General features: G+C 41.9%; 1 protein-coding gene across 1 annotated transcript in view; it reads right to left on the bottom strand.

Moving 5' to 3' along the window:
• SNAP25 (synaptosome associated protein 25) overlaps nucleotides 1-26,964 on the bottom strand; it is a 153,200-nt gene that overhangs the window by 41,670 nt on the left and 84,566 nt on the right. The window contains exon 4 of the mRNA XM_040429889.1: nucleotides 9,430-9,478. Within this exon, the coding sequence (XP_040285823.1) occupies nucleotides 9,430-9,478 (49 nt within the window). The remainder of the gene's footprint in view (nucleotides 1-9,429; nucleotides 9,479-26,964) is intronic.

Here is a 26,964-nt window from a genome sequence, read left to right as displayed (position 1 = left end):
TGCAAAAAGGAGTGGACCAACATTCCTCCTAAAATGTGCGCAAACTTGGTCATCAATTACAAGAAACGTTTGACCTCTGTGCTTGCAAACAAGGGTTTTTCCACCAAGTATTAAGTCTTTTTTTGTTAGAGGGTTCAAATACTTATTTCACTCAATGAAATGCAAATCAGTTGCTATCTTTTATTTAAAGTTATTTTTTCGATTTTCCTTTTGATGTGCTATCTGCCACTGTTACAATAAACCTACCATTGAAATGATACTGTTCTGAGACTTTTCATTTCTTTGTCATTGGACAAACTTACAAAATCAGTGAGGGGTCAAATAATTATTTCCCCCACTGTATATGTGTTAAAGTACACCAGGGGGTTGCCTGGTGTGGAGTTGCAACTTTTTGGTGACTTTTGCAAAAGTCTCACATTGCAAATGTGCCATAATCCAGGTCTAATCTCACTTTTGAAAAGTGGTGAGAAATACAAAATGTTGTAAAGTTTGACCAAATGTTGGAACTTTTTTAGACCACAAAACAGACATATCTAATTTGATAAATGTCCCCCCTAAAGCATAAATATCAGAAAATGTCATAAATTACAAATACTATACATTAAGAAAAAACAGTTAATGATGGAGCTTAATTTACAGCCTTGTTGCAAATGACTCTAAATGACAGCTACATTTGTGGCTCATGTTTTATTACCTTAACCTCCAAGGACGAGGTTTTTTGTATATTACATGGTTAATTATTCATGTTAACGCGCTAATGATCATTAACTATCAAGGCAGATTGAAAACAAAAGCGCTGACGTAGGCTAAAATGAATGTAATCTTCTGATTCATTTCTTAATATATATTTATAGAAGTCTGAATGCCTCAAATTCCTTGAATAGTCATGAAAAGATAAGATTCTGGCTGCCAGTAGCTGCCACTAGAGGGCGCTTGAGAACTTGCTGCGCACAGTTTAAAGAGGACCTTCCACCGATCCTGACATTGTGAACTAAGTATCATGACATATACAGCGGCGCCCAGGGATCTCACTGCACTTACTATTATCCCTGGGCGCCGCTCCGTTCTCCCGTTATGTCCTCGGGTATGTTCGGGGACCTGGTTATAGTAGGCGGAGTCTGCCCTTGTTCTGCGGGCGTCTCCTTCTCCTAGGCTGTAGCGCTGGCCAATCGCAGCGCAGAGCTCACAGCCTGGGAGAAAAAACCTCCCAGGCTGTGAGCTCTGCGCTGCGATTGGCCAGCGCTACAGCGTAGGAGAAGGAGACGCCCGCAGAACAAGGGCAGACTCCGCCTACTATAACCAAGTCCCCGAACATACCGGAGGGGAGAACGGAGCTGCGCCCAGGGATAATAGTAAGTGCAGTGAGATCCCTGGGCGCCGCTGTATATGTCATGATACTTCGTTCACAATGTCAGGATCGGTGAAAGGTCCTCTTTAAAGAGGATGTGTAATCTCTCCGGACATGTCTGTTTCAGTAACTACTTGCATTCCCTAACAATTTTGAAAGAACCTATTCTTATAACTCTATGTTTTGCCATTCTTCCGTTATTCCTTCTAGAACTTTAAGAATGAATTAGCAGCAGGTCCATCTGGGTGTTACCAGTTTCTCCCCACAGTCTGACACTGGCAGCACCAATTGGATAGTGTCAGACAGTGCATGGACACACACCCCGACTGGTAACACTCAGACCGACCTTTATTGCAGACAGCTGGGAATTCATTCATAGACTTCTATTAGGAATAATAGAGGAATGCAGCATGGTGGCCATTTGCTTTATGGTTGTAATTTTATATTCATTAGCTATATTATGTAGATTCTTGTAGATTTTGCGATATGTTTTTGAAACATACAGGACAAGCCTGTTACCTCCCTGGAAAGGTGAATTATTCATTAGAACGGAAGCTGCATAATGGGCTTTTACTTGTATTGATCAACCCTCAATTACATTCAGAGGCTGCAATATTTTATCCATCTCTGGATAATCCATGGGACGTGTAACAGCTATCTGTATGACTTTGTTATAAGATGCATTACTTATTGATGGTGGGAGCTGGGCTTCTGCAGATGTAAGATTTCTCAGCCTGGCGGCTGATTTTATTTCCATGTGAATAATTCAGTTTGCCGTTGGATCTTCCTAATGGCTGTGCATTCCAGCTCAGGATCTGAATGTACTCACCTATAAGAAGGTAGGTAAAACAAAGCTCTGAACTGTCAATAACAGGGTCAAAAAGAGACTTGTGTACACCATGAATGTAATGCACTGATCTAAGCATTTTAGTAAAGTGTACTCTAAAGTGTACTCTCCCTTTAAAGAGAATGCGGGAATCATGAAAAAATGTAAAAAGGGGAAACAAACAACAGGTCCGTCTGTGCTTGGTGGAAAAAACAAGCTCCATAATGGGAGCCCAGTTTGATCTTTGCTATGGGATGCACTCCTCTTTACGTATGTACAATATATTATTATGTATATTAAAGAACTACCTATATGTCAACCTATATACAGTATATATATATATATATATATATATAAAAATATAATAAAAAGAAAAAAATATGTATATATACACACATGCACATATATACAGTGTGTGTGTGTATGTATATATATATATATATATATACACCGTATATATATATATATATATATAATATTTTTTTTTTTTATGTACTTTATTATTTTTTTTATTTTCATTATTATAATTTTTTTAAATCATTTTTATGGAGGAGCAATCCAATGATTAAGCAGGTCCAGTGGATAAATCATACACTCTTCAGATTCACAACCTATGTCTGGCGTGCATAGGAAGGATCAGTACTGGATTTACCTCTCAGAAGGTCGTAGGCAAAAATTTTGTGTTCCAAAATCTCAAAATGAAAAAAAGGGCTAAATCTGTAATTAATGTACCGTATTCATTATTGATCTACATTGTTAATATGTTATTAAATGGAGAATACTGCAAGCACTATATCCATCAGTGTCTAACCATGTCCTGAGCAGCAGGTGCACCTAACTCCATAATCTAACCCTTGAAAAGGTAAAAGCTTCCTTATCTGACGGCCGGGTGGGCTGTAGGGTAGCACTTGTGGTATATTAATCCAGTCACCCAAAGTATTGTACTTGTAGACACTGGCTCATTGACAAGCATTATTATATTAGCTGAAAGATAGTTTTATAAAGTTCTAAACAACGCTGCTATATAGGAGCTGCAAAAGCCTAAAGGTCATCCCATCTCCACCATCTAGATGCCTCCACCATACCTTTAGAATGATGCATGGCATGCACTGCTACTGCCAGTTGCACTGGCTTAGACAATTTAGAGACAGTGTGTGGAGACTGTATGTCACTGATATTTGGGCACTATGAGGTAGGTTTTATGAGCTTTTAATATAAAGGTTAATATATTTTTGTCATGTTTTTTGACTATAGTATTAGTTATTCCCTGCTTTGCCTCTTTAAAACCCCCACACAGCTAGCGCCAAGAGCACAAGAGGTGTCCACAGATCTTGATCCATTATTGGACAAGGAAACCAACCACATTTAAGTTAGTATTATATGAGTTTTATTACAGACTGGAAACCACTTTTTATATGGGATGGAGGTATGAAAAAAAAAAGACTCACCTGTCACTGATGTCCTTGTTCTAGTGCCCTTCTCCTCCACTTCTGTTTTTGCTGGACCAAAGCTGTGGCTTGCAGTCCACATGTTTGTAACCACTGTTGTTCAATCAATGGTCTCAGTGGTGGCAGTGGTTCCTTACCGTTCCTTGGCCAGCAGCAGTGACATGCGTGTAGATGGCACTTGACACTTTCAGTCCAGCAAGGACCAGAAGCGGAGGAGAAGGAAGAAGAAAGGAAGGAAAACAAGGAAGGAGAAGAAAAAGAGAAGCAGAAACCAGAAAGTCAATGACAGGTTAGTCTTTTTTTTACCTCTGCACCCTGCCTGTCCATATGAAAAGAGATTCCCAGTCTTGGAGAACACTGTTAACTAAAGGTTCCTCATATCTGCTGCCCTGATCTCTCTCTACAAGAATTGTCTTACATCCCTGCTCAGCTATGAAAGACCTTAAGTACACGTTAAGGAGCCTACACTTAGCACAAGTGATCTCCCCTCACGTTTCAGCCTTTGCATTCTCAGATTTTTTTTTTCCAGTAGAAAGACATGAACAAATCGGAGAGCAGTAAGCTACGTTTTACGGTTCTCATTTTCCTAACAAATCGTTGCTTCCCGCATTAATATTTTTTACATGTGTCATATGACAGCATTGTTTGGCAGGTGAGATAATGAAAGCCATAAATTAGATGGGCAGTTACTGGAGCATAAGCAAGGCAAATGAAGCGATATAATATTAGAAATGGGATCATTACTATGTTTATGCTGACAAGTTATAATTAATATATTTAATAAGAATCCTAATTAACTATCTGCCTTACAGTGCATTTTGACATAAATTATATGTTTTACCTAAAGTTACTTCTTGCCTCTCTTACAGCATACTAACCGGGGCAGGTCTGTACACTTTGGAACACTGAGGGACCTTTCAGACAAGAGAGCTAAAACTCCTCCATGTACCGGCTGCAAAAAATGGATGTTTTATTTTTAAACAGACCGCACGTGGACGGTATCCGTGTGTTGTCCGTTTTTTTATTGTGCACCAATTCACACTTGAACGAGTCTCGCACAAAAATCAGATCTAAATTCAGCTTTCTTTCTGTATGGACCAATGAAATTGGCCCATTGACCCATTGGACCATTGACTACCAGCGTTCGATCCTTGTGCTATCTGTTCTACAGACGTAAACATAACTGGTCTGGATGAGCTCTAAGGCCTATTTCAGAAGGTCATAATAATGTAAGAGTCCATATTATGACTTCACCAGGACCTGGCTTTGTTCTAAGAAACAAAATTTCAATCAAAAATGGGGTTCTCTGACCAGTCCCCAAAGATGTAGCCACATGACCTACTAGTCTTGTAGACATTACCAGGGTTGAATCACTTGACTAAATATAGTAGAACATACAAGGTTACTTGTCCTAAAGAAAGTTCCCCAAGTCATCCTGGAGCTAATCTGACGATAGGATGATGATTTATACACTATTATACTACCACTAGATGAACTAAATGGAATTATATAATTGTCTATATGTCCAGGGTTATACCTGCAGACGAATAACACAAAATCAGAGGGAAAGACAAAAAGTTGGAGAAAGTAAGGTTAGGCACTGCAGTGGAACACATCATAATAATCCTTATATTTTTCAAAGGCAACGGTACGGTCATGACAGATACAAAACTATATACTGTAGTTCCTTTGATGGGCACCTGCCTCATTTACAGTAGGGAAACTAGTACTTATAGGATAAACATTTATAGGATACCTTGAACAGTCATTTGTAATATTAGGAGTTGATGGTAAAGTAGTCATACAAAATATAGGTGATCACTGTCAAGGTGGCCATATACATGTGTTGGACGACCTGCTGATTTTGGACAGGACAGGGTGAACATCTAATGTGTAGGGGTGAACCAACTCTCCCCAATGGCAGATGTTGATGGAACGAAGGATTGGGCAGTTGGCCAAGCTGAGTGTTTATGTGTCTGTGGGGTGGGGGGGTAGTTAGTAAAAACACCTGTTGGTTGAATGAGTGTTTGGCTAACAGCTATCTAAAGTGTATGGGGAGCATTAGACTGATCATTTCAAGGGGTTGTTGATATAGATGGTATTTCCTCAGGATATGCCATCAATATAAGATTGGCGCAGGTATGACACCTTACACCTCCAACGATCAGCTGTTTCATTGTAGCTCTGGTGCGAGAACTACAAAGCTCCGTCCATTATGTAGGGGACAGAGTTGGTAACTACTGAAGTGAATACTGCAATAACCAGCTCCTGCTACTACACAATGGATGGAGCTATGTAGTAATGGCACCAGATCTACATCACAGCAGTTGTTTGGCAGGCGTGTGGCAACAACATCAAAAATCTGGACAATTCCTTTAAGGTTTGTCGTATTATTGAGGCTGAGGAAATGAAAATAGCAAATCAAAGGTTTTATTAATGATAAGTAGAAACTTGTCAGTACATTTAGGTGAATCATGGGCTCCACAGAAATCTGAAGTGACATGAACTTTTAATCCACAGGGCCTGAAACTGTGGAGACATCAGCTACCTGAGGACTTATTTAGAATCATGGTCAGGATGATTGAGCTAAACTTTAGATGACTTTTAGATAGTTACATAATGAATTACTAAACATCTGCACAAACTTGAATTGTACTAGGGATTTAATAAAAAATCCTTTTATTGAAGGTACATTTTTTTGTATACTGATATACTTGACTAAACGATGATCTCTACCTCTACAGAAAAACTACATTGAATTCCCAAAGACACTATACATGAAATAAATGTACACAATATCAATGTTTATTTAGAGGGCATCTGTCAGCAGATTTGTACCTAGGACACTGGCTGACCTGTTACATGTGCGCTTGGCAGCTGAAGGCATCTGTGTTGGTCCCATGTTCATATGTGCCCGCATTACTGAGAAAAATTATGTTTATTATATGTAAATGAGCCTCTAGGAGCAATGGGGGCGTTGCCGTTACTCCTAGAGGCTCTGCTCTTTCTGCAACTGCCGAGTCCTCTCTAGTTTGATTGACAGGGCCTGACCCTGTAAATCAAAGCGCAGAGAGTGCAGCACTTGCATAGGGAGCTGAGCCTCTAGGAGTAACGGCAACGCCCCCATTGCTCCTAGAGGCTCATTTACATATAATAAACATAATTTTTCTCAGTAATGCGGGCACATATGAACATGGGACCAACACAGATGCCTTCAGCTGCCAAGCGCACATGTAACAGGTCAGCCAGTGTCATAGGTACAAATCTGCTGACAGATGCCCTCTAAATATACATTGATATTGTGTACATTTATTGCATGTATAGTGTCTTTGGGAATTCAATGTAGTAGTTTTGTAGAGGTAGAGATCATCGTTTAGTCAAATATATTAGTCACAAGATTAAATATTGATTTTGCTTTGTAATATCACTTTGGGCTGTCTATACATCCCGCATTCATAAGTTATAGGAGAAGGCATATATATTATGTAGCAATCAAGTATACAATTGATCTATAAACACTCATTGACAAAAAGATAAGGCACCCACATAAAAACGTCAATGTCATGGCAGGGCTTCCAGCAGGATAATGCTTGCCCACACGCAGCAAGGATTTCCCAGGAATGCCTCCGTTAGATTACAACACTTTCTTGACTGCCCGGTCACCAGATTTACGGGACCAGCTGGGTCTCCAGTTTCGTCACTCTATGAGTGTGCAGGATCTACAGGCCCAACTGTAACATCTGTGGGCATATGTGCCGCAGGATCCCATACAGAACCTGTATGCCTCCCCTGAGGAAGCTGAACACGTGTCAAGGTGTGTATTTCTTTTTGCAGGTGCCGATCTGGGTCTGTATTATACTTGCTTTATTTATATTGTTCTGCTTTAAAACTTTTTTCAGGGAATACCATATGGTACTTGTCACTCTCTGTGCATATTTTCACCCTTTACTAAACATTTCATGTGACAGCATAGTGGACCCATAGCGACACCCCCTCTGTGGTTCTGGAGTGCCAATGCTTGTATTTCTTTTTTAAGCTGTATTTTTATAAACCAATAAAGATCATTTTGATACATTTCTATATGTGGTTGCAGAGTGTTCTGGTTTTGTGACATACAGTAGAGACCAAAAGTTTGGACACACCTTCTCATTCAAAGAGTTTTCTTTATTTTCATGACTATGAAGGCATCAAAACTATGAATTAACACATGTGGAATTATATACATAACAAACAAGTGTGAAACAACTGAAATTATGTCATATTCTAGGTTCTTCAAAGTAGCCACCTTTTGCTTTGATTACTGCTTTGCACACTCTTGGCATTCTCTTGATGAGCTTCAAGAGGTAGTCCCCTGAAATGGTCTTCCAACAGTCTTGAAGGAGTTCCCAGAGATGCTTAGCACTTGTTAGCCCTTTTGCCTTCACTCTGCGGTCCAGCTCACCCCAAACCATCTCGATTGGGTTCAGGTCCGGTGACTGTGGAAGCCAGGTTATCTGGCGCAGCACCCCATCACTCTCCTTCATGGTCAAATAGCCCTTACTTTCAAAGTTTTCCCAATTTTTCGGCTGACTGACAGACCTTCATTTCGTAAAGTAATGATGGCCACTCGTTTTTCTTTACTTAGCTGCTTTTTTCTTGCCATAATACAAATTCTAACAGTCTATTCCGTAGGACTATCAGCTGTGTATCCACCTGACTTCTCCTCAACGCAACTGATGGTCCCAACCCCATTTATAAGGCAAGAAATCCCACTTATTAAACCTGACAGGGTACACCTGTGAAGTGAAAACCATTTCAGGGGACTACCTCTTAAAGCTCATCAAGAGAATGCCAAGAGTGTGCAAAGCAGTAATCAAAGCAAAAGGTGGCTACTTTGAAGAACCTAGAATATGACATATTTTCAGTTGTTTCACACTTGTTTGTTATGTATATAATTCCACATGTGTTAATTCATAGTTTTGATGCCTTCATAGTCATGAAAATAAAGAAAACTCTTTGAATGAGAAGGTGTGTCCAAACTTTTGGTCTGTACTGTAGGTGATCTGCGTGGTCTTGTTGGCACCTGCATAATTTTTGGAGTGATTTAATGGCCCATCATTTATACGTGTACTATACTTTATATACTTATAGTCTGGTGCCGGCGGGGGCAGTGCATAGGAACAAACCAGCTTTGGCCAGCCCTTTTACTACAATAAACCAGAGCTGCTTGATAGCCCATGCCTTCTAGATGTGGCTTTTGGAAAATCTAGAGCAAGTGAATTATAAACCTGTATATCTACCCTAAGATAAAACATAAAAAGGAAACCATGTAAAAGCAAATCAGAAGGAACATGCGCTCTTTATCTGACGTCAATCTTTGGATTCTATGTTTCTTGTGACAGATTAAAAATGATTTAAAGGGTATCCCCACCTATATGGTCATCACGATGATCTACAGATCTCTGCCCACTATCTTTGGATGAGTATGACCCGTCAATCTTAAACGTATAGAAATGCTCTAGGTAAGTATTGCCTCTTAGGAAGGTTTGGCTGTATTCAACCTTACAGTGGAAATCCATAGACTTTCATTAGATATTTGACATTTAACTCTGGAAATCATGTACTGTAGTTTAGTTTGAACCATTGAATAGAACGTATATAAAGGAGACCAAGAAGATCTTTGAGTAACATAACGGCCAACGCTCAGTCAGAAAGTACAGTTTGGTAGTAGACAGGATCTATCTTTATTTCTATATCTCATGACATCATAGGCCATTACATGTCAAATAATGTTGGAAAATATTAAGAGCGTTCTTCAAGGAACTTACCTCCTTGCTCATCCAACATAACCAAGGTCCTGATTCCAGCATCTTTGCTCTACGTTCCCAAGAGAGATAGCAAAGTAAAAGAGAGACAGAAAGAACGATCAGTGCAATGGTCTGTGATAAAAGGACAGACAGAAGAAACGTTGTAAGGAAATCATGACCTCACAGTTAATCTAAAAGAACTCCTGAAACATAACTGACATCGCCAGTACTGCAACATTTGGACCAGATGTGTGTGAACAGATCACTTAGTATGGACCCCACCCACCCCAACCAGTTTACCGGTATGCATGAGTCAAACATTCACAGGCAATGCTAAATGCAAAGCCCTAGATGTCTAAAAAAAATGAAACAAAAAATTGTAATAAAACAAAAAAGTTGCCCTCTGCCTCACCCACTTTATCTGGCTTCTAGGCTAGAAAAAGTGGAACAGGTGCTTCATAAATATGGAGTTCATTCTGAACACCACATTTATTAATGTATTTACACCAAAAATCGGGCATAAATACAATGATAAATCTCCTGCTTATCTTCAGACAGCATAAAACTGTCTGCCTGTAGCCACCACTAGTGGGAGCTCAGTACACAGAAATGTACACAGTTACCATTGATTTAAAAAGAAGCTGTAAAATAATCTGTTTGCACTGGGTTCACCTGGTAGTGGTGGTTCCCACCTATGTTGGCAACATGAAAAGCAGTTCAAAGCTGGACCTTTCCCTTTCCTAGGGCCCCACACCAGCTGTGTGGTCAGCCTCATGGTAGGTATGCCACTAGGGGCAGATATTTCCAGTGACAGAGTACCAGAACAGAGCAGTGACAGACATACTGGAACGCTGAGACCTCAAAACAGATCCATCACAGCTCTCATGGCTCCACTAAGAACAGAAAGAAGCCATGATGCTGGATCCACTACTGTGTGGTTTATGATACCGGGCTTTATGTGCGGCCTATTGTGAGGTCGCTGTACACTTGTTTTAATTGAGTTAATAAAAGAAATTTTATTTAACTTTTTGGTGTACTCATTTTGATGCGGGCTATAACACCTTCATTGTAGGTTTAGATTAATTTCAGGTGTGCTCGTATATAGGTCTGGTTAAGTTAGGATTTATTTATTAAAAATATGAAGTCCTTTTTTCTGTACAGAGCTGACACACTGTAGTAGCACCCTTTGGATTTTCTGTCTTTTTCGTCAGACCAGGAGCAGACGGACTCCTTATCTCTGCTCTCTGACATTATAAACACTCATTATAGCTCAGTTCTTATCTTACTGATAAAAATGTGGCTTAAATAAGTGTTTATAACTCTTAGTAGTTTAGAGATTAGGGTTAATAGATGACCAGCACAAAGTAAAAGTGAAAGTACTAGTCACACAGCTAGAAAAACTGTTAACCCTTTGTGACAGAACAGCTCAATATTTTTAATAAAGTCCAATTAAAAAAAACATGCAATCAAAAAATAAAAAATAAAATAGCCTCCGAAGGTATACATAGCCTTTAAGTATCAATGAGGAGAACATATGTGAAATGCTGGAGGAGTGTGGATTTCTTCTGTCAAGCACAATTATAGGGCTGTAGAGGTTTATGTAATAACGACCAGAAAGGTTGTCATTATATTTCACAACAGCAGGCTATCCCCAGTGGTCAGGCATGGATTGCTGAAAAAAATTACGGCAAAGCAGGACAGAAATCCTATAGCAGCATAGAAATCATTTACACTGCACAACTGTCACGGCTGAGGATGGGGGAAATCCTCAGCCGTGCGATGCCAGAAGATGTTAGTGGCTGCTCGGCCAGGGCAACAGAAATAGGGAGCAGGTCACCTCCTAGAGCTTCCCTAATCTGACCCTGACTCCTAGCTGCATGAGCCGACCTTGATGGTAGGAGGGCTCATGCTCAGGAACCTCGGATCCCTACTGACCCTCCGCCGATCCCTGAGCTAGGAACTGGGTAGACAGCCCGTTCCTCCTGGACACGGAGGAACAGGAGTCTCACTGGCCAAGCTGCAAGGAAAAGGGATACAAAAACAGCCCTATGGATATGGCAGGTGAACTGCACTAGTTCCACCTACCTGCCACAGCCTTGTTGACTGGATCCCTGTGCTGACACGCTGACGTCCACACCATACTTAAAAGGACACAGCCAACACACATACAGACAGGAACCCAGATCCATAGCTGCATTAAAAAACAGAAGGAAAACAACATCGACTAAACATCACGTAACATTTCCTATGATCACAAAGGTGACCCTCACTGGCAGATGGTATAAGGTAGGAGGATGACTCCAGCAGACCATGGCTGAAGTACCCCTCTGACTACTGCTCTCAGCAGAGGCTATATAGGCCCAAGTAGCCACACCCACACAGACACACCCAGTGCTCACAGTCTAGGAAGGGAATTAACCCTTCTCACACCAGACAAGGGAAGACAGCAACTTAAAGGGGAAGTGAACACACAAACAACCCCGTGCACACCAAACATGGAAAGTGCAGACATACACACAAACACACCGAACCAGGTGTAACCGCATGCACTTGACAGCAAGCTGCCTAGCAACAGCTCAGGCTGCTATACTGCCAAGTACAAACATGTTGCCAGCGGCAACCACATGTGAGGCAACATAACAGCAGCCCTCACCATGTGGTTGACAATAAAACCAAACCGCAGGCAACTGCATGTGGATCCAGAAGTCACGACCATAACCATGGTCGTGACAACAACTGAGCAGATGATTGTCGAAAAGATAGCGTTCCTTCCCAACAATCGCCTTCTCATCAGTGAAGGAGACTGCTGCGATCTCCTCCACAGTATGGAAAGATCTAATTACTCAATGAACAAGCATTTAGCTTGTTCATCGGGTAATCTGTGGCAGTTTTATACCCGCAGATCATCGCTAACGAATGTTCGTACAAACACTTATTAGTGATAATCTACTCAATGTTCGGCAGTGTAAAGGGGCCTTAAAGGAAGTCTGTCATCAAGTCATTTGCATATGGTTTAAACTTCATTTTTGGAACATTGCAGCCACGAGAGAATGGAAAAAAGGTATCATGTATATCTGTGTGTGTGGCCCACTCTCCCTTTAAGACATAAAAAACTATTTAGTTAAGAAATGCTGAACCAAAGTACTGTCCTAATACCCAATCTTAGAGCGGGTTCTCATTGGCATGATGGAATTCCATGATAGGTTCCGTTATAACAGAGTTATAACGGAATATAATGGAATTTTAGGACGCCTTTAAGAGGCATTCCGTTTTGCTCCGTCCTCACACATGACACAACGTTTCTGTTTGGTTCTGTTATACATGACGGACAACATAGTCCTGTGGACAGGATTATTATTTTCCGTCATGTCTAACGGAACCAAATGGAACCGTTATGTGTCCCCTCTTAAAGGCTTCCGTTTTGCATTCCGTCCTACAATTTTATTATAGTCCATTATAACTCTGTTATAACAGAACCTATAACGGAATTCCATAATGCCAATGAGAACCCCCCCCTTACTGAGTTCTGGGTGCACTTCACAGTAAAGTCGGGGAAAATATTCTGCAAGACAGATACATCTCTGGGAAGAACTTCAGAAATTAATGGTTGAGAGGCTATTGACACCTTTGGAGGCATTTTTTTTTATTACTGCATTCTACTGCAATCATATATCCAGTTGGTGTTTATTAACAAAAATCTTTAAGAGTTTGTGCTCTATAGCCAACAGGTTTCACTGACTCTACAGACTGATCTTTCTGCTTATCACTGAACACTGTTCTTATGTCACGAGCTGTAGCCCTTACCTCTAGTTCCCTGACAGTTCATAGGCACTCAATTAAGCTAAATTAATTTAAGCAAATATAGCTTAAATGATTGTTTATGAGATGTTAGGACTGCAGAGAAAAGGGCTACAGATCAAGCTGTCAGAGCAAAATAAGGAAGTCTACAGATGCAGTGAAACTGAAGGCCGTAAAAAACCAAGCTGTTGAATATTTTAATAAAGACCAACTGGAAATTGATTTTTAGTCCAAGATAAGTAAAATGCAATAATTAAAAAATGTCCCCAAATATCCTCTTAAAGGGATTTTCCAGTATCTTGATACTGATGGCTTATCCTCTGGAGAGGCCATCAATGTCAGATTTCTTGATCGGCTATTCAGGAGTAGCTGCATAAACTACACAGCTCCCTCCGTTATGTAGGGTGCAGTTAAGTAAATGGGAGCAGCACTTCAGTAACCAGCTCCATCCAAAATACATGGCTGATCAGTGGGGTTGCAGGGTGTTGGATCCCCGCCGATCTGATATGAATACTGGACAACTTTTTAAGGCTTCATCAATGGTAGCAGGATAATGGCTTCACAGATGTATGAGCCTTGTAGGTGATCTGTGGACCCTGAGACCACCTCCACCACTGCCTAACTCATTCACCACTTGAAATCTCTAACAATATCCTAAACATGTGGTCATTAAAGTCAATGGAGCCTTACATAGAATACTGTGTTATGTCTAGCAACTGAGTTCCAATGGCATATACAGAACAAAGGGGAACCCATAGCAAAGATCATACTGGGCGTTACATTATGCTATCAGATTTTACCACTTTGGACAGATGGGCCAGGATCACTGACACACATCCATGAAATATCAACAGATCATTGGACACCTTCCTAATAATTTTCTCTATTGTTTATTCGGTTCCTGCATGCAAAATTAAGCAAAGTGGTCTCCATTAAAAACGTTCTACCATTTTACTTCTAGAGCGTATGTGAGTCCTTTGCCTAGCTGCTTGTTGTAGTGCTGAATCCGTCAGAGCTCTGCTCTGTTTCTGATAGGAGGATGAGAGCAGAGGGATCTGTCTATAAGCAGCACGGAGGGAGGTTGCACACACAGTTGTGTGGGGGAGGGCAGCTCACTTAGGCTGTAATTAGGGAGAAAAGCACATACAAGGCAGATGGCAGGGGAAGACAGCAGCATCCTGCACACACAGGAAACCCCCACGTAACAAGTGTAAAACTTGGAGCAGTTGTAAGCTGAATATCAAGGGATCTGAAAATTAATGAAGACTGCAGACTGAAACTTAGGGAGACATTTAACAAGTGAGCTACGCCAGTTTTGTAGCATAAAAAAATGCCACAATTGATGCCCTTGTGCGATATTTGGTACCTATTTTTGCAACATTTCATCACATTTTACGACATTTGTTAAGCCTCGCCACCTTTAGAATTGGAGCGACAAGTAGATCGGGATTTCAGATTAGAACACCTTTAAGTCTCAGTTAACTCCTTAAAGAGGACCTTTCACTAGAATAAAAAATGTAAACTAAGTATACAGACATGGAGAGCGGCACCCAGGGATCTCCCTGCACTTACTATTATCCCTGGGCGCCGCTCCGTTCTCCCGGTATAGGCTCCGCTATCTTCATATGTTCTCCTTCTCCCAGGCTGTAGCGCTGGCCAATCGCAGCGCTCAGCTCATAGCCTGAGAGGTTTTTTTTTTCTCTCAGGCTATGAGCTGAGCGCTGCGATTGGCCAGCGCTACAGCCTGGGAGAAGGGAGACGGCTACAGCCTGGGAGAAGATACTGGAGCCTATACCGGGAGAACGGAGCGGCGCCCAGGGATAATAGTAAGTGCAGGGAGATCCCTGGGCGCCGCTCTCCATGTCTGTATACTTAGTTTACATTTTTTATTCTAGTGAAAGGTCCTCTTTAACTCCTTAAGGACACAGCCTTATTTCACCTTAAGGACCAGGCCATTTTAAAACGCTTTAACTTATCCAGACCATTTTGAGATTGTTTTTTCGTCACATACTGTACTTCATGACACTAGTAAAATGAAGTAAAAAAAATTCAATTTTATTTATAAAAAAATAACAAATTTACATTTTTTTTTTTTTAAATGCTAATTTCCAAATTTCAATTTCTCTACTTCTATAATACATAGTAATACCTACAAAAATAGTTATTACTTTACATTCCCCATATGTCAACTTTATGTTTGGATCATTTTGGGAATGATATTTTATATTTTGGGGATGTTACAAGGCTTAGAAGTTTGGAAGCAAATCTTGAAATTTTTCTGAAATTTTCAAAAACCCAATTTTTAGGGACAAGTTCAGGTCTGAAGTCACTTTGTGAGGCTTATATAATAGAAACCACCCAAAAATGACCCCATTCTAGAAACTACACCCCTCAAGCTATTCAAAACTGATTTTACAAACTTTGTTAACTCTTTAGGTGTTGCACAAGAGGTATTGGCAAATGGGGATGAATTTTGAAAATTTCATTTTTTTGCCACATTTTCAATTTTAACCCATTTTTTCCACTAACAAAGCAAGGGTTAACAGCCAAACAAGACTGTATCTTTATTGCCCTGACTCTGCCGTTTACAGAAACACCCCATATGTGGCCGTAAACTACTGTACGGGCACACAGTAGGGCGTAGAGGGAAAGGTGCGCCATATGGTTTTTGGAAGGCAGATTTTGCTGGACTGGTTTATTTACACCATGTCCCATTTGAAGCCCCCCTGATGCACCCCTAGAGTAGAAACTCCATAAAAGTGACCCCATCTAAGAAACTACATCCCTCAAGGTATTCAAAACTGATTTTACAAACTTTGTTAACACTTCAGGTATTGCACAAGACTTATTGGCAAATGGGGATGAAATTTTACAATTTTATTTTTTTGCCACATTTTCCATTTTAACCCATTTTTTCCACTAACAAAGCAAGGGTTAACAGCCAAACAAGACTGTATCTTTATTGCCCTGACTATGCTGTTTACAGAAACACCCCATATGTGGCCGTACACTACCGTACGGCCACACGGCGGGGCGTAGAGGGAAAGGAGCGCCGTTTGGTTTTTGGAGGGCTGATTTTTATGGACCGGTTTATTTACACAGTGTTCTGTTTCAACCCCCCTGATGCACCCCTGGAGTAGAAACTCCCTAAAAGTGACCCCATTTTGGAAAGTACGGGATAAGGTGGCGGTTTTGTTGGGACTATTTTTAGGGTACATATGATTTTTGGTTGCTCTATATTACATTTTTGTGAGGTAAGGTTAGCAAAAATTGAAATTCTGAAATTTCATCTCCATTTGCCATTAACTGTTGAGGAACACCTAAAGGGTTAATAAAGTTAGTGAAATCAGTTTTGAATACCTTGAGGGGTGTAGTTTCTTAGATGGGGTCACTTTTAGGGAGTTTCTACTCTAGGGGTGCATCAGGGGGGCTTCAAAAGGGACATGGTGTCAATAAAAAAAGCCATCAAAATCGGCCTTCCAGAAACCATGTTGGTCCTTTCCTTTTGCGCCCTGCCTTTTAGTGATACAGCAGTTTACGACCACAAATGTGGCGTTTCTGTAAACTGCAGTATCAGGGTAATAAATATAAAGTTTTGTTTGGTTGTTAACCCTTGCTTTGTTACCGTAAAAAACGGATTGAAATGGAAAAGTGCCAAAAATTGTATTTTTATAGAGGAGATTCTTACGGACGCGGCGATACCTAATAAGTCTACTTTTTTACAATTATTTAGGTTTTAGACTATATTATCCTTTTTGATACAAATTTTTTTTTTGTATCTCTAAAGTCTAAGAGTCATTTTTTTTTAGCCGATTATCTTATGTAGGGGCTCATTTTTTGCGGGATGAGAGGACTGTTTTATTGGCACTATTTTGGGGGCTATATGACTTTTTGATCGCTTGCTATTAAACTTTTTGTTATGTAAGGTGACTAAAAAAGTTCTTTTTTTGCACCGTTTCTTTTTTTTTTTTTGGACCATGTTATTCTGGGGGGTTAGGTCATGGGGTATTTTTATAGAGGAGATTATTACTGGCGCAGTGATACCTAATTTGTATACTTTTTTTTAAATTATTTTAGTTTTTACAATTTTTTTTGGTGTCTCAAGTCTGAGAACCAGTTTTTTTTATCCGATAGTCAGTGGCTAAATTGGGATATAAATTTAGTACTCCATGGAAGTGTGATACTCCCTGAAGCAACCGTCAATGCAGAGGCCCGGATGATCGGGGCACATGTCTCTCTGATTAGTGGTGTCCTTCCGTATCCCCCTCCTGCGACACACTCTGCACTTTTTTGGGGTTCTTCCCTTCTTTCCAGTATGGGGGACCACACCTGGAAAGTGTTGGCCAGGGACGATCCGAGCGCCTCCAGTTCCCGAGGTACTCCGGCCTGCTCTTTCCCGGTCTGAAAAGATCAGGGCTTTGAGGACTGCCTCATAGAACTGAAGGAATGTCCCTGTGTTGCCAGCGCTCCGGGACAGCACAAAAGAGTTGTACAAGGCAACCTGCACCAAGTAGACTGCAACTTTTTTGTACCATGCCCGGGTTTTGCGCATGGCGTTATATGGCTTGAGGACTTGATCAGAGAGATCAACTCCTCCCATATACCGATTGTAGTCGATGATACAATTGGGCTTGAGGACCGTTGCCACGTTACCTCGCACAGGGACAGGGGTGATGCCTTTACCATGAATTGTGGACAGTACAAGGACATCCCTCTTGTCCTTATATCTGACCAGCAACAGGTTTCCACTGGTAAGGTACCTGGAGGGGGTGGGCAGGGAGGCCGCGTTGATTTTTCCACACGGTCCCACAAGCGGACGTGGATCTGGCGGCGAGGGACTGGAACAAGGGGATACTAGTATAAAAGTCATCCACGTAAAGGTGGTAACCCTTATCTAGCAGTGGGTGCATAAGGTCCCACACAAGTTTCCCGCTAACACCCAGAGTGGGGGGACGTTCTGGGGGTTGAATACGGGAATCTCGCCCCTCGTACACACAAAACTTGTAAGTGTACCCTGAGGTACTCTCACAAAGTTTGTACAGCTTCACGCCATACCTCGCTCGCTTTGAGGGAACATACTGGCGGAAAATGAGTCTCCCCTTGAACGCAATGAGAGACTCATCAACCGCGACCTCCCTTCCAGGTACATAGGCCTCCATGAATTTGGCCCCAAAGTGATCGATGACTGGCCGTATCTTATACAGACGGTCATAGGCAGAATCACCTTGGGGGGGACATGCTGCATTATCTGAATAATGCAGACATTTCCGGATGGCCTCAAACCGGTAGCGTGTCATGGCCGTACTGTAAAGTGGGGCCTGGTAGAGGACGTCCCCACTCCAGTACTGCCTGACACTAGGTTTCTTGACTAGGCCCATATGCAGCACGAGGCCCCAAAATGTCCTCATCTCGGCTGCACTGACCGGGGTCCAACCACCGGGCCTAGCCAAAAAGGAGCCCGGGTGTTGAGAAACGAACTGTTGGGCATACAGGTTCGTCTGCTCCACCATTAGATTTACCAGTTGGTCACTGAAAAAATGACTAAAAAAGTCATATTCAGTGAAGCCCACTGTGGAAATCTGGATTCCTGATTGGCATACAAACTCAGGAATCACGGGCTCAAATCGCTCTGGAGTACACCAGACAAGTTCACCGGCAGGGGGCTCCGGTGGATTTAACTGGTGGGCCGGAAAACTAGTACGAGCCCCAGAGCTGCTCGTACTAGGGTGGGCCACAGGGTCCCTAGCATGGCGGTCCCCTTGCTCCGCCGCCTTGGGGGCTCATCATCATCGCTAGATGATGAGGAGGACGCGGATGACAACAGGAAAGTGGGGTCATCCTCGTTCTCACTGGGACTCTCATCAGAGTCGGAGGCAAGCTGGGCGTATGCCTCCTCGGCCGGCGGGCCATACGGGAGTGTGTGTCTGCTTGTGTATGTGCGTGTGTGTAAATCTTTATTTGGTGTGCGTGTGTGTGGGGGCACGGGTGTTCGCGTACTTATCCCTAAAACTAACTGGAAAAAAAAGTAACTAAAAAAAGGGGAATTATTTTTTTTTAAAAAGTAAAAAAAAAAAAAAAAAAAACGCTGATCAACTGTCCGAAGTTGATCAGCGGTGGGGTGTGCGATGCGCTAACAGTGGCCGGACGCTAAGAGTGCCGGCCACAGTCAGCGTACGCACAAAAAAAAATAAAAGAATGCCTGCGCCCCAAAAAAGTTGGGAGGGGGAGGGTGGGGCAGGGGGGAAAGCGGCAGCACCCCTGGGGGGTCTAGGGTCACACAGCTGGACCCCAGACACCCTACTTAGGGTGATGCAAGTAAACTTTTTTTTACCAACTAACTTTCCCTTTATTTTCCCTGCCTAGCCCAACCTTTCCCTAGTCTTTCCCTAATTACCTGCAGATAAGGTGGGGGGTGCTGGGGCACAGATCGGGTCCTGGGGCAAGGATGGGTGCTGGGGCACAGATGCTCGCTCAGATCCGACACGTGCAGGCAGCGCTCCTCTCTCCTCGGGCTCCGGACACAAAAGGAGGAGGAGAGCGCTGCTATCATTTGAATCTCCCGCCGGCCCGCCCTCCTACCAATCAGAGGTGATCCTGAGAGGTGATGTCACCATCACCACTCAGGATCGCAGGATGGTGATTGGTGGGGTAAAATCACACCACCGATCACCATCCTGTTCCGGGTTATCGGGTCCTCAGAGACCCGAATAACCCGGAAACGCAGCAAACCGCAGGTCTGAATTGACCTGCGGTTTGCTGCGATCGCCTACACGGGGGGGTCACAGGAGCCCCTGGCGCATTTGCCCCAGGTGCCTGCTCAATAATTTGAGCAGGCATCGGGTTCCGATCACCGCCCGCCGCGCGGTGGTGATCGAAAATACACAGGGCGTACAAGTACGCCCTGTGTCCTTAAGTACCAGGACATAAGGGCGTACCTGTACGCCCTGTGTCCGGAAGAGGTTAAGGACACAGCCTTATTTTACCTTAAGGACCAGGCCATTTTTTGCAAATCTGACCAGTGTCACTTTAAGTGGTGATAACTTTAAAACGCTTTTACTTATCCAGGCCATTCTGAGATAGTTTTTTCGTCACATATTGTACTTCATGACACTGGTAAAATGGAGTAAAAAAAAAAATCATTTTTATTTATAAAAAAATACAAAATTTTCCAAAATCTTTTAAACATTTGCAAATTTCCAAGTTTCAATTTCTCTACTATTATAATACATAGTAATACCTACAAAAATAGTTATTACTTTACATTCCCCATATGTCTACTTCATGTTAGGATCATTTTGGGAATGACATTTTATTCTTGGGTGACGTTATATGGCTTAGAAGTTTAGAAGTAGATCTTGAAATTTCTCAGATATTTTCAAAAAACCAACTTTTTAAGGACCAGTTCAGGTCTGAAGTCACTTTGTGAGGTTTACACAATAGAAACCACCCAAAAATGACCCCATTCTAGAAACTACACCTCTCAAGGTATTCAAAACTGATTTTACAAACGTCGTTAACCCTTTAGGTGTTCCACAAGAATTAATGGAAAATAGAGATACAATTTCAAAATTTCACTTTTTTGGCAGATTTTCCATTTTTGGTTAACAGCCAAAAAAAAACTCAATATTTATGGCCCTGATTCTGTAGTTTACAGAAACACCCCATATGTGGTCGGAAACTGCTGTCCGGGCACACGGCAGGGCGCAGAAGGAAAGGAATGCCATACGGTTTTTGGAAGGCAGATTTTGCTGGACTGGTTTTTTTGACACCATGTCCCATTTGAAGCCCCCCTAATGCACCCCTAGAGTAGAAACTCCAAAAAAGTGACCCCATTTTAGAAACTACGGGATAGGGTGGAAGCTTTGTTGGTACTAGTTTAGGGTACATATGATTTTTGGTTGCTCTATATTACACTTTTTGTGAGGCAAGGTAACAAGAAATAGCTGTTTTGGCACCGTTTTTTTTCTTTTGATATTTACAACATTCATCTGACAGGTTAGAACATGGGGTATTTTTTTAGAGCCGGTTGTCACAGACGCGGCGATACCTAATATGTATACAATTTTTTATTTATGTAAGTTTTACACAATGATTTAATTTTTTAAACAAAAAAAATCATGTTTTAGTGTCTCCATAGTCTGAGAGCCATAGTTTTTTCAGTTTTTGGGTGATTATCTTAGGTAGGGTCTCATTTTTTGCGGGATGAGATGACGGTTTGATTGGCACTATTTTGGGGTGCATATGACTTTTTGATTGCGTGCTATTACACTTTTTGTGATGTAAGATGACCAAAAAAAATTTACACCGTTTTTTTTTTTTTTACGGTGTTCACCTGAGGGGTTAGGTCATGTGATATTTTTATAGAGCCGGTCGATACGGACTCGGCAATACCTAATATGTCAACTTTTTTCCCCCTATTTTTTACAAAAATTTTGGGTGAAAATGAGTTTTTTTTGTTTTTTTTTTACTTGAAACTTTGGGGGTGGGGGGACTTTAATTTTTCAACTTTTTTTTTTACTTTATTTTTTGTCCCACTTTGGGACTTCAACTTTTGGGGGTCTAATCCCTTTTACAATGCATTCCAATACTTCTGTATTGGAATGCATTGGCTGTATGAGTAATACTGTGTGTATTACTCATACAGCTTCCGGCCTGTGAGATCCGGGGGGCTGGATCTCACAGGCTCATCACCGGAAGGCATAGCCGATGCCTAAGGAAGGCATCGTGCTGCCTTCCATGCCATCGGGTCCCCCCTACAGCCGCATGGGGACCCGATGGCACCTCCAATCACCGCCGCCCAATAAGGTAAAAGCGGCAAACCGCAGGTCTGAATTGATCGCCGAAACGGGGGGGTCACGGAACCCCCCCCCCTCACACTTAGCCAAGGTGCCTGCTCAATGATTTGAGCAGGCACCGGGTTCCGATCACCGCCCTCCGGGTGGCGGTGATCGGAAATACACAGGGCGTACAGGTACGTCCTGTGTCCTTAAGTACCAGGACATCAGGGCGTACCTGTACGCCCTGTGTCTGTAACAGGTTAAAGTGGTTGTCCCACGAAAAATATTCTATAGTTTTCAAACCAGCAGTCCAGCACCTGGATCTGAATACTTTTGTAATTGCATGTAATTAATTATTTTGCATAGCCAGTGAGTTATTCAATAAAATGTATCTCTATAGCGCCACCTGCTGTTTTTTTTTTTCTTATTTCTTTGACCTGCTCTCTGAGAAGGCCACACATGCTCAGTTTCATCCTTCTACTGCTTCCTGATCTGTATTTGGGAGAGCTGAGACACGCCCCTTGAGCTGCAGCAGAAAGGACACTCCCCTTGAGCTGTGAGCTTGATATAAATCTATCAGAGCAATGAATGGGGAGATCTCTGGATCCATGTGAGGTACAGGGCTGGTTCTAGCTTTGTTAGAAAGAGATTGTCGTGTACTATATGACGTATGATTTTCATTTTTTACATTAGTCATGGGATAACCCCTTTAAGATTTGTGACTTCATAAATTTGGAGCAATCTCACAAAGCAAAAACAGACTTAAAACTGACACCAAAACCACCGCAAATGATAAATCCCCCCCCCCCACCGCCCGTAATGTATTTTGTTTTTCCGCTCACAAATAAAGAGATAACTTTTTAATGCAATAAAATATTAAATAGCACAACTATCATTTCTGAATCTTTCAAAGTTTCTTCTAGACATTTTCCATGCTTCAGAATATTAATAAAGATTCTAGCAAATGCTGGAGAAATAACTGACGCACATGAAGATGTGTTGTGGCATAATGACACGTCCTCCAGTCAAACACGATGCTAAGGAGAGTTGTCAACTGCCTAGAGACCCTCAGATAATATGCAGCCAAGTTTTGTAGACAGGCATTAAATGTGAACATTCAACATAACCCAATAGTGTCAAAGAGGTCTGTAGAACATGGAAAGTGAACTCTCTCAGAGATATTTTTGTCAAAATGAATTATTAAAATAATTGTAATATATTTTAACCGTTCATTGTCTGTTGGGCCCTCCAATAATAATGTCATACTGCACATTTTTTCTGAAAAGAACTACATACTGTACAAAGAACCAACCCCTAGCCACAGAGGACTACAGGATTCTCTGGTGGGTCAGGGTGTCATTTAACAATAAGAAATGTCTAGGGCTCAATAAGCTCTAGCAGAAGCCAACACCATATGAGGCTGACCTTGAAGCAGGGTATGGTGCCAGGTTCTTCACACTTTTTTTGAAAATGTTATTTATCCGATTAGGGAAGTGTGAGTTAATTGAGAAACAAACACTGTCCTTATCTCTTGTCCAGAACACCTCTGGCTCTGGAGGGCCTATCGTGTCAGGCATGACAACCCCAAGCGTACTTAAAGGGCTTGTCTCACTTCAGTAAGTGGCATTTATCATGTAGAGAAAGTTAATACAAGGCACTTACTAATGTATTGTGATTGTCCATATTGGATTCATTTTTCCATCACATTATACACTGTTTGTTTCCATGGTTACAGACCACCCTTCAATCCAGCAGTGGTGGTCGTGCTTGCACGATATAGAAAAAAGCACCAGCCTATGTGCGCTTCCATGGTCCCAGAGAGGCTGATGTTTTTTCCTATAGTGTGCACGCACGACCACCACTGATGGATTGCAGGGTGGTCTGTAACCATGGAAACGAGCAGTGTATAATGTGATGGAAAAATGAATCCAGCCAGCAAAGGAAGCAATATGGACAATCACAATACATTAGTAAGTGCCTTGTAATAACTTCCTCTTCATGATAAATGCCACTTGCTGAAGTGAGACAACCCCTTTAACCTTTTTTAACAAGTTTGTGTACATGAGAAATAACACACTATTTCTTATATCACTTTTTCCCAATTTTTCTCTGTGCACGCTGAATATCTAGTTTGCAGTTCTCCCAGAGATGGTGGGTGGAAACTTCCATCCACAGCCCACAGAAAGTGGAGGAGAATCTGCTTCCTAACCTTCGCTTACTCACTCAGACGTATGCCCCATGATCATGTAGGACATTGCAGAGAAGTACTGACCTGTATGTTTGTGAATTTAGCACCTGTGCTGAGATATAAACTTCCTGTGTAGCTGCAGTGTTTCTCCTTGAGTCCGGTCTCAACATCGGGACACCTCACGCAGCTGCTTTCTCGAAGATTGGCCTATTCTTCCAGGAGTCTGAGCGGTCTCCCCTTTTTCTGGGAGAGTTGGTAACTACGACTGTACAACAGGCTTATGAGATAGGTATGCTATCTTTATCTTAGAGCCTGTTCACACAGTGGAATTGTCCATAGGAATTTTCACACGGACTGCGTGCCAAAATTCAGTAGTGGAAGCGTGGTGTCTGTCTCTGATTATTTTCAATGAGAAGCAAAGCTGCAGTTCATGGGCCAGTGGTTAAAAGCCACGTCTACTCCAAGAAAGGACATGTCCCTTCTTAGCGCAGTGTGCGGACAGCCACCACTGTAGTGGGTGTCTACTGGCAATTTAGCTCCTTTCAATGGGGCTAAGCCGCCAGTGGGTCCATGGCATCCAAATTAAACAACTGTGGCAGAAACCACAGTGATGTGTGAACGGGCCTGTACAATACCTGGCATGGTGCCCATATAACAGTGCTTGGAGCTTGTATGGCTAGTACAGTGCCATACAGCCTCTTTTCAATGCCATACGGACTACGTCGGACTCTGTGTGTATGGGAATATTCTTCCCTAAGAGCAATCGTATATACAGAGTGTGATGGAACTAGAGGGCAACAGAAAACCTTCATACGGGCTCATACTGCTATATGGCAGCTTTATTAATACGTAATACGGTTGTGAGCACGGGCCGCTAGTATCAGCCCTTGTATCTCAATATAATCTGCCTCCAACAGAATTCCCACTTTCTGTAATGGTCATGGGTAGGGCCTACACTACATTTACTGCTTGATATAACTTGAAAGAAACACAAAAGGACCCTTTCCAACGCTTTTGCATTGGGCTTATGTAACATTTAAGATAATATAACTTTAATCCTTCTCTAATGTATTATTTAAATGGCTGAGCTGCATTATATCCCAGCCTGAAAAGATGAAAGCCTCGCTGTACCAATTACTTGATCATTCTGGATCACAGAACAGTTCACCCAAGAAATGAAGTCCAAGGCTGGATCAATTCATTTACAATAAAGGGGCTATAAGGAGCCTTTCAACTTGCACATGTTATGGCCCGTGCCCCTTTATGTTGCTTGTCTTGGTTACTTTCCGTACAATGGCTCCAAAATGAGAGAACTTCTATTTTAAGAAGATCTCCACTTTTATTCTATGGATAAAATCATAAGCTAAGTAATGAGATAATTAAGTAAGGAATTTGTTCAGCGGCGTAATAAACAATGTAATTCTGTTATAACCCATCTTATAATACATGGTTGTAGCATTATTATTTTAAAACACACAGTACACTAAAGAGTGAGTTTCAGTATCTGATGGGGGGGGGGGGGGGGGGGGGTGATGAGACCCAAACCAATCACTGAAAATGAAGGTGCTGACGCTGTGCACCTTCCACTGTGATGGCTTCATCTTTCTGCAGGAGCTAAAGATGGGCTTCATCTCAGCCATCTCATTCAGAGATCTGGCAGGCTGTTCTGCCAGGGATCAGCCTGCCAGGGCTCTCTGGATCCACCAATTGCGGGAAGCTGCCTGAATGCCCACTAGCCCCATTTACTATAATTGGGACCGGTGGAGATCTGGTCGCAACCTGATTCTTGCCATATTTGCTGGGTTCCAGACAGATCTCCCCCAGTCCCTATTATAGCATAAGGCAGTGGTGGCGAACCATTTAGAGGCAGAGCGCCGAAACTGCAACCCAAAACCCACTTATTTATCGCAAAAAGTGCCATCACGGCAATTTACCCTGAATAGACAGTGTATATTACATGTACTTTATCATTTAGCTATAATGGCCTGTCTGCATTCAATGCACTGCTTGTGCCATTCATAGTGCGCAGATAAATGGTCATCATATTGGTACACCTTAGACTTTTTCCAGGGCATAGGTGCCCACAGAGAGGGCTCCGAGTGCCGCTACTGGCACCCGTGCCATAGGTTCGCCGCCACTGGGAGAGGAGCTCTAAACGCTAGTGTGAAACTAGCCTTAGGACGTTATTTCTAAAATATTCTGGAGGATATATACAGTACAGAATTTCTAGAAAATAATGATTTACAGAAATATGTTGTCTAGAACAGTTGGGAAGTATTCATTCCTTGTTATAGTCCTACTATATTTTTCACTCAAGTTTGTAGGGCAAAAACCTGAAAATGTTATTCAAAATGAAGGTTAAAGGGGTCGTCTCACTTCAGTAAATGGCATTTATCATGTAAAGAAAGTTAATACAATGCACATACTAATGTATTGTGATTGTCCATATTGCCTCCTGTGCTGGCTGGGTTCATTTTTCCATCACATTATACACTGCTCGTTTCCATGGTTACAGACCATCCTGTAATCCATCAGTGGTGGTCGTGCTTGCACAATATAGGAAAAAGCACTAGCTTATGTGCACTCCCATGGTCCCGGCCACCAGAGAGGCTGACGCTATTTCCTAGGGTGGTCTGTAACCATGGAAACAAACAGTGTATAATGTGATGGAAAAATTAAACCAGCCAGCAAAGGAAGAAATATGGACAATAACAATACATTAGTAAGTGGCTTGTATTAACTTTCTCTACATGGTAAATGTCATTTGCTGAAGTGAGACAACCCCTTTAAAGA

The sequence above is a fragment of the Bufo bufo genome, chromosome 4 (genome assembly GCF_905171765.1).
Source record: "Bufo bufo chromosome 4, aBufBuf1.1, whole genome shotgun sequence".
Lineage (NCBI taxonomy): Eukaryota > Metazoa > Chordata > Amphibia > Anura > Bufonidae > Bufo > Bufo bufo.
This window is presented reverse-complemented; position numbering and strand designations above follow the sequence as displayed.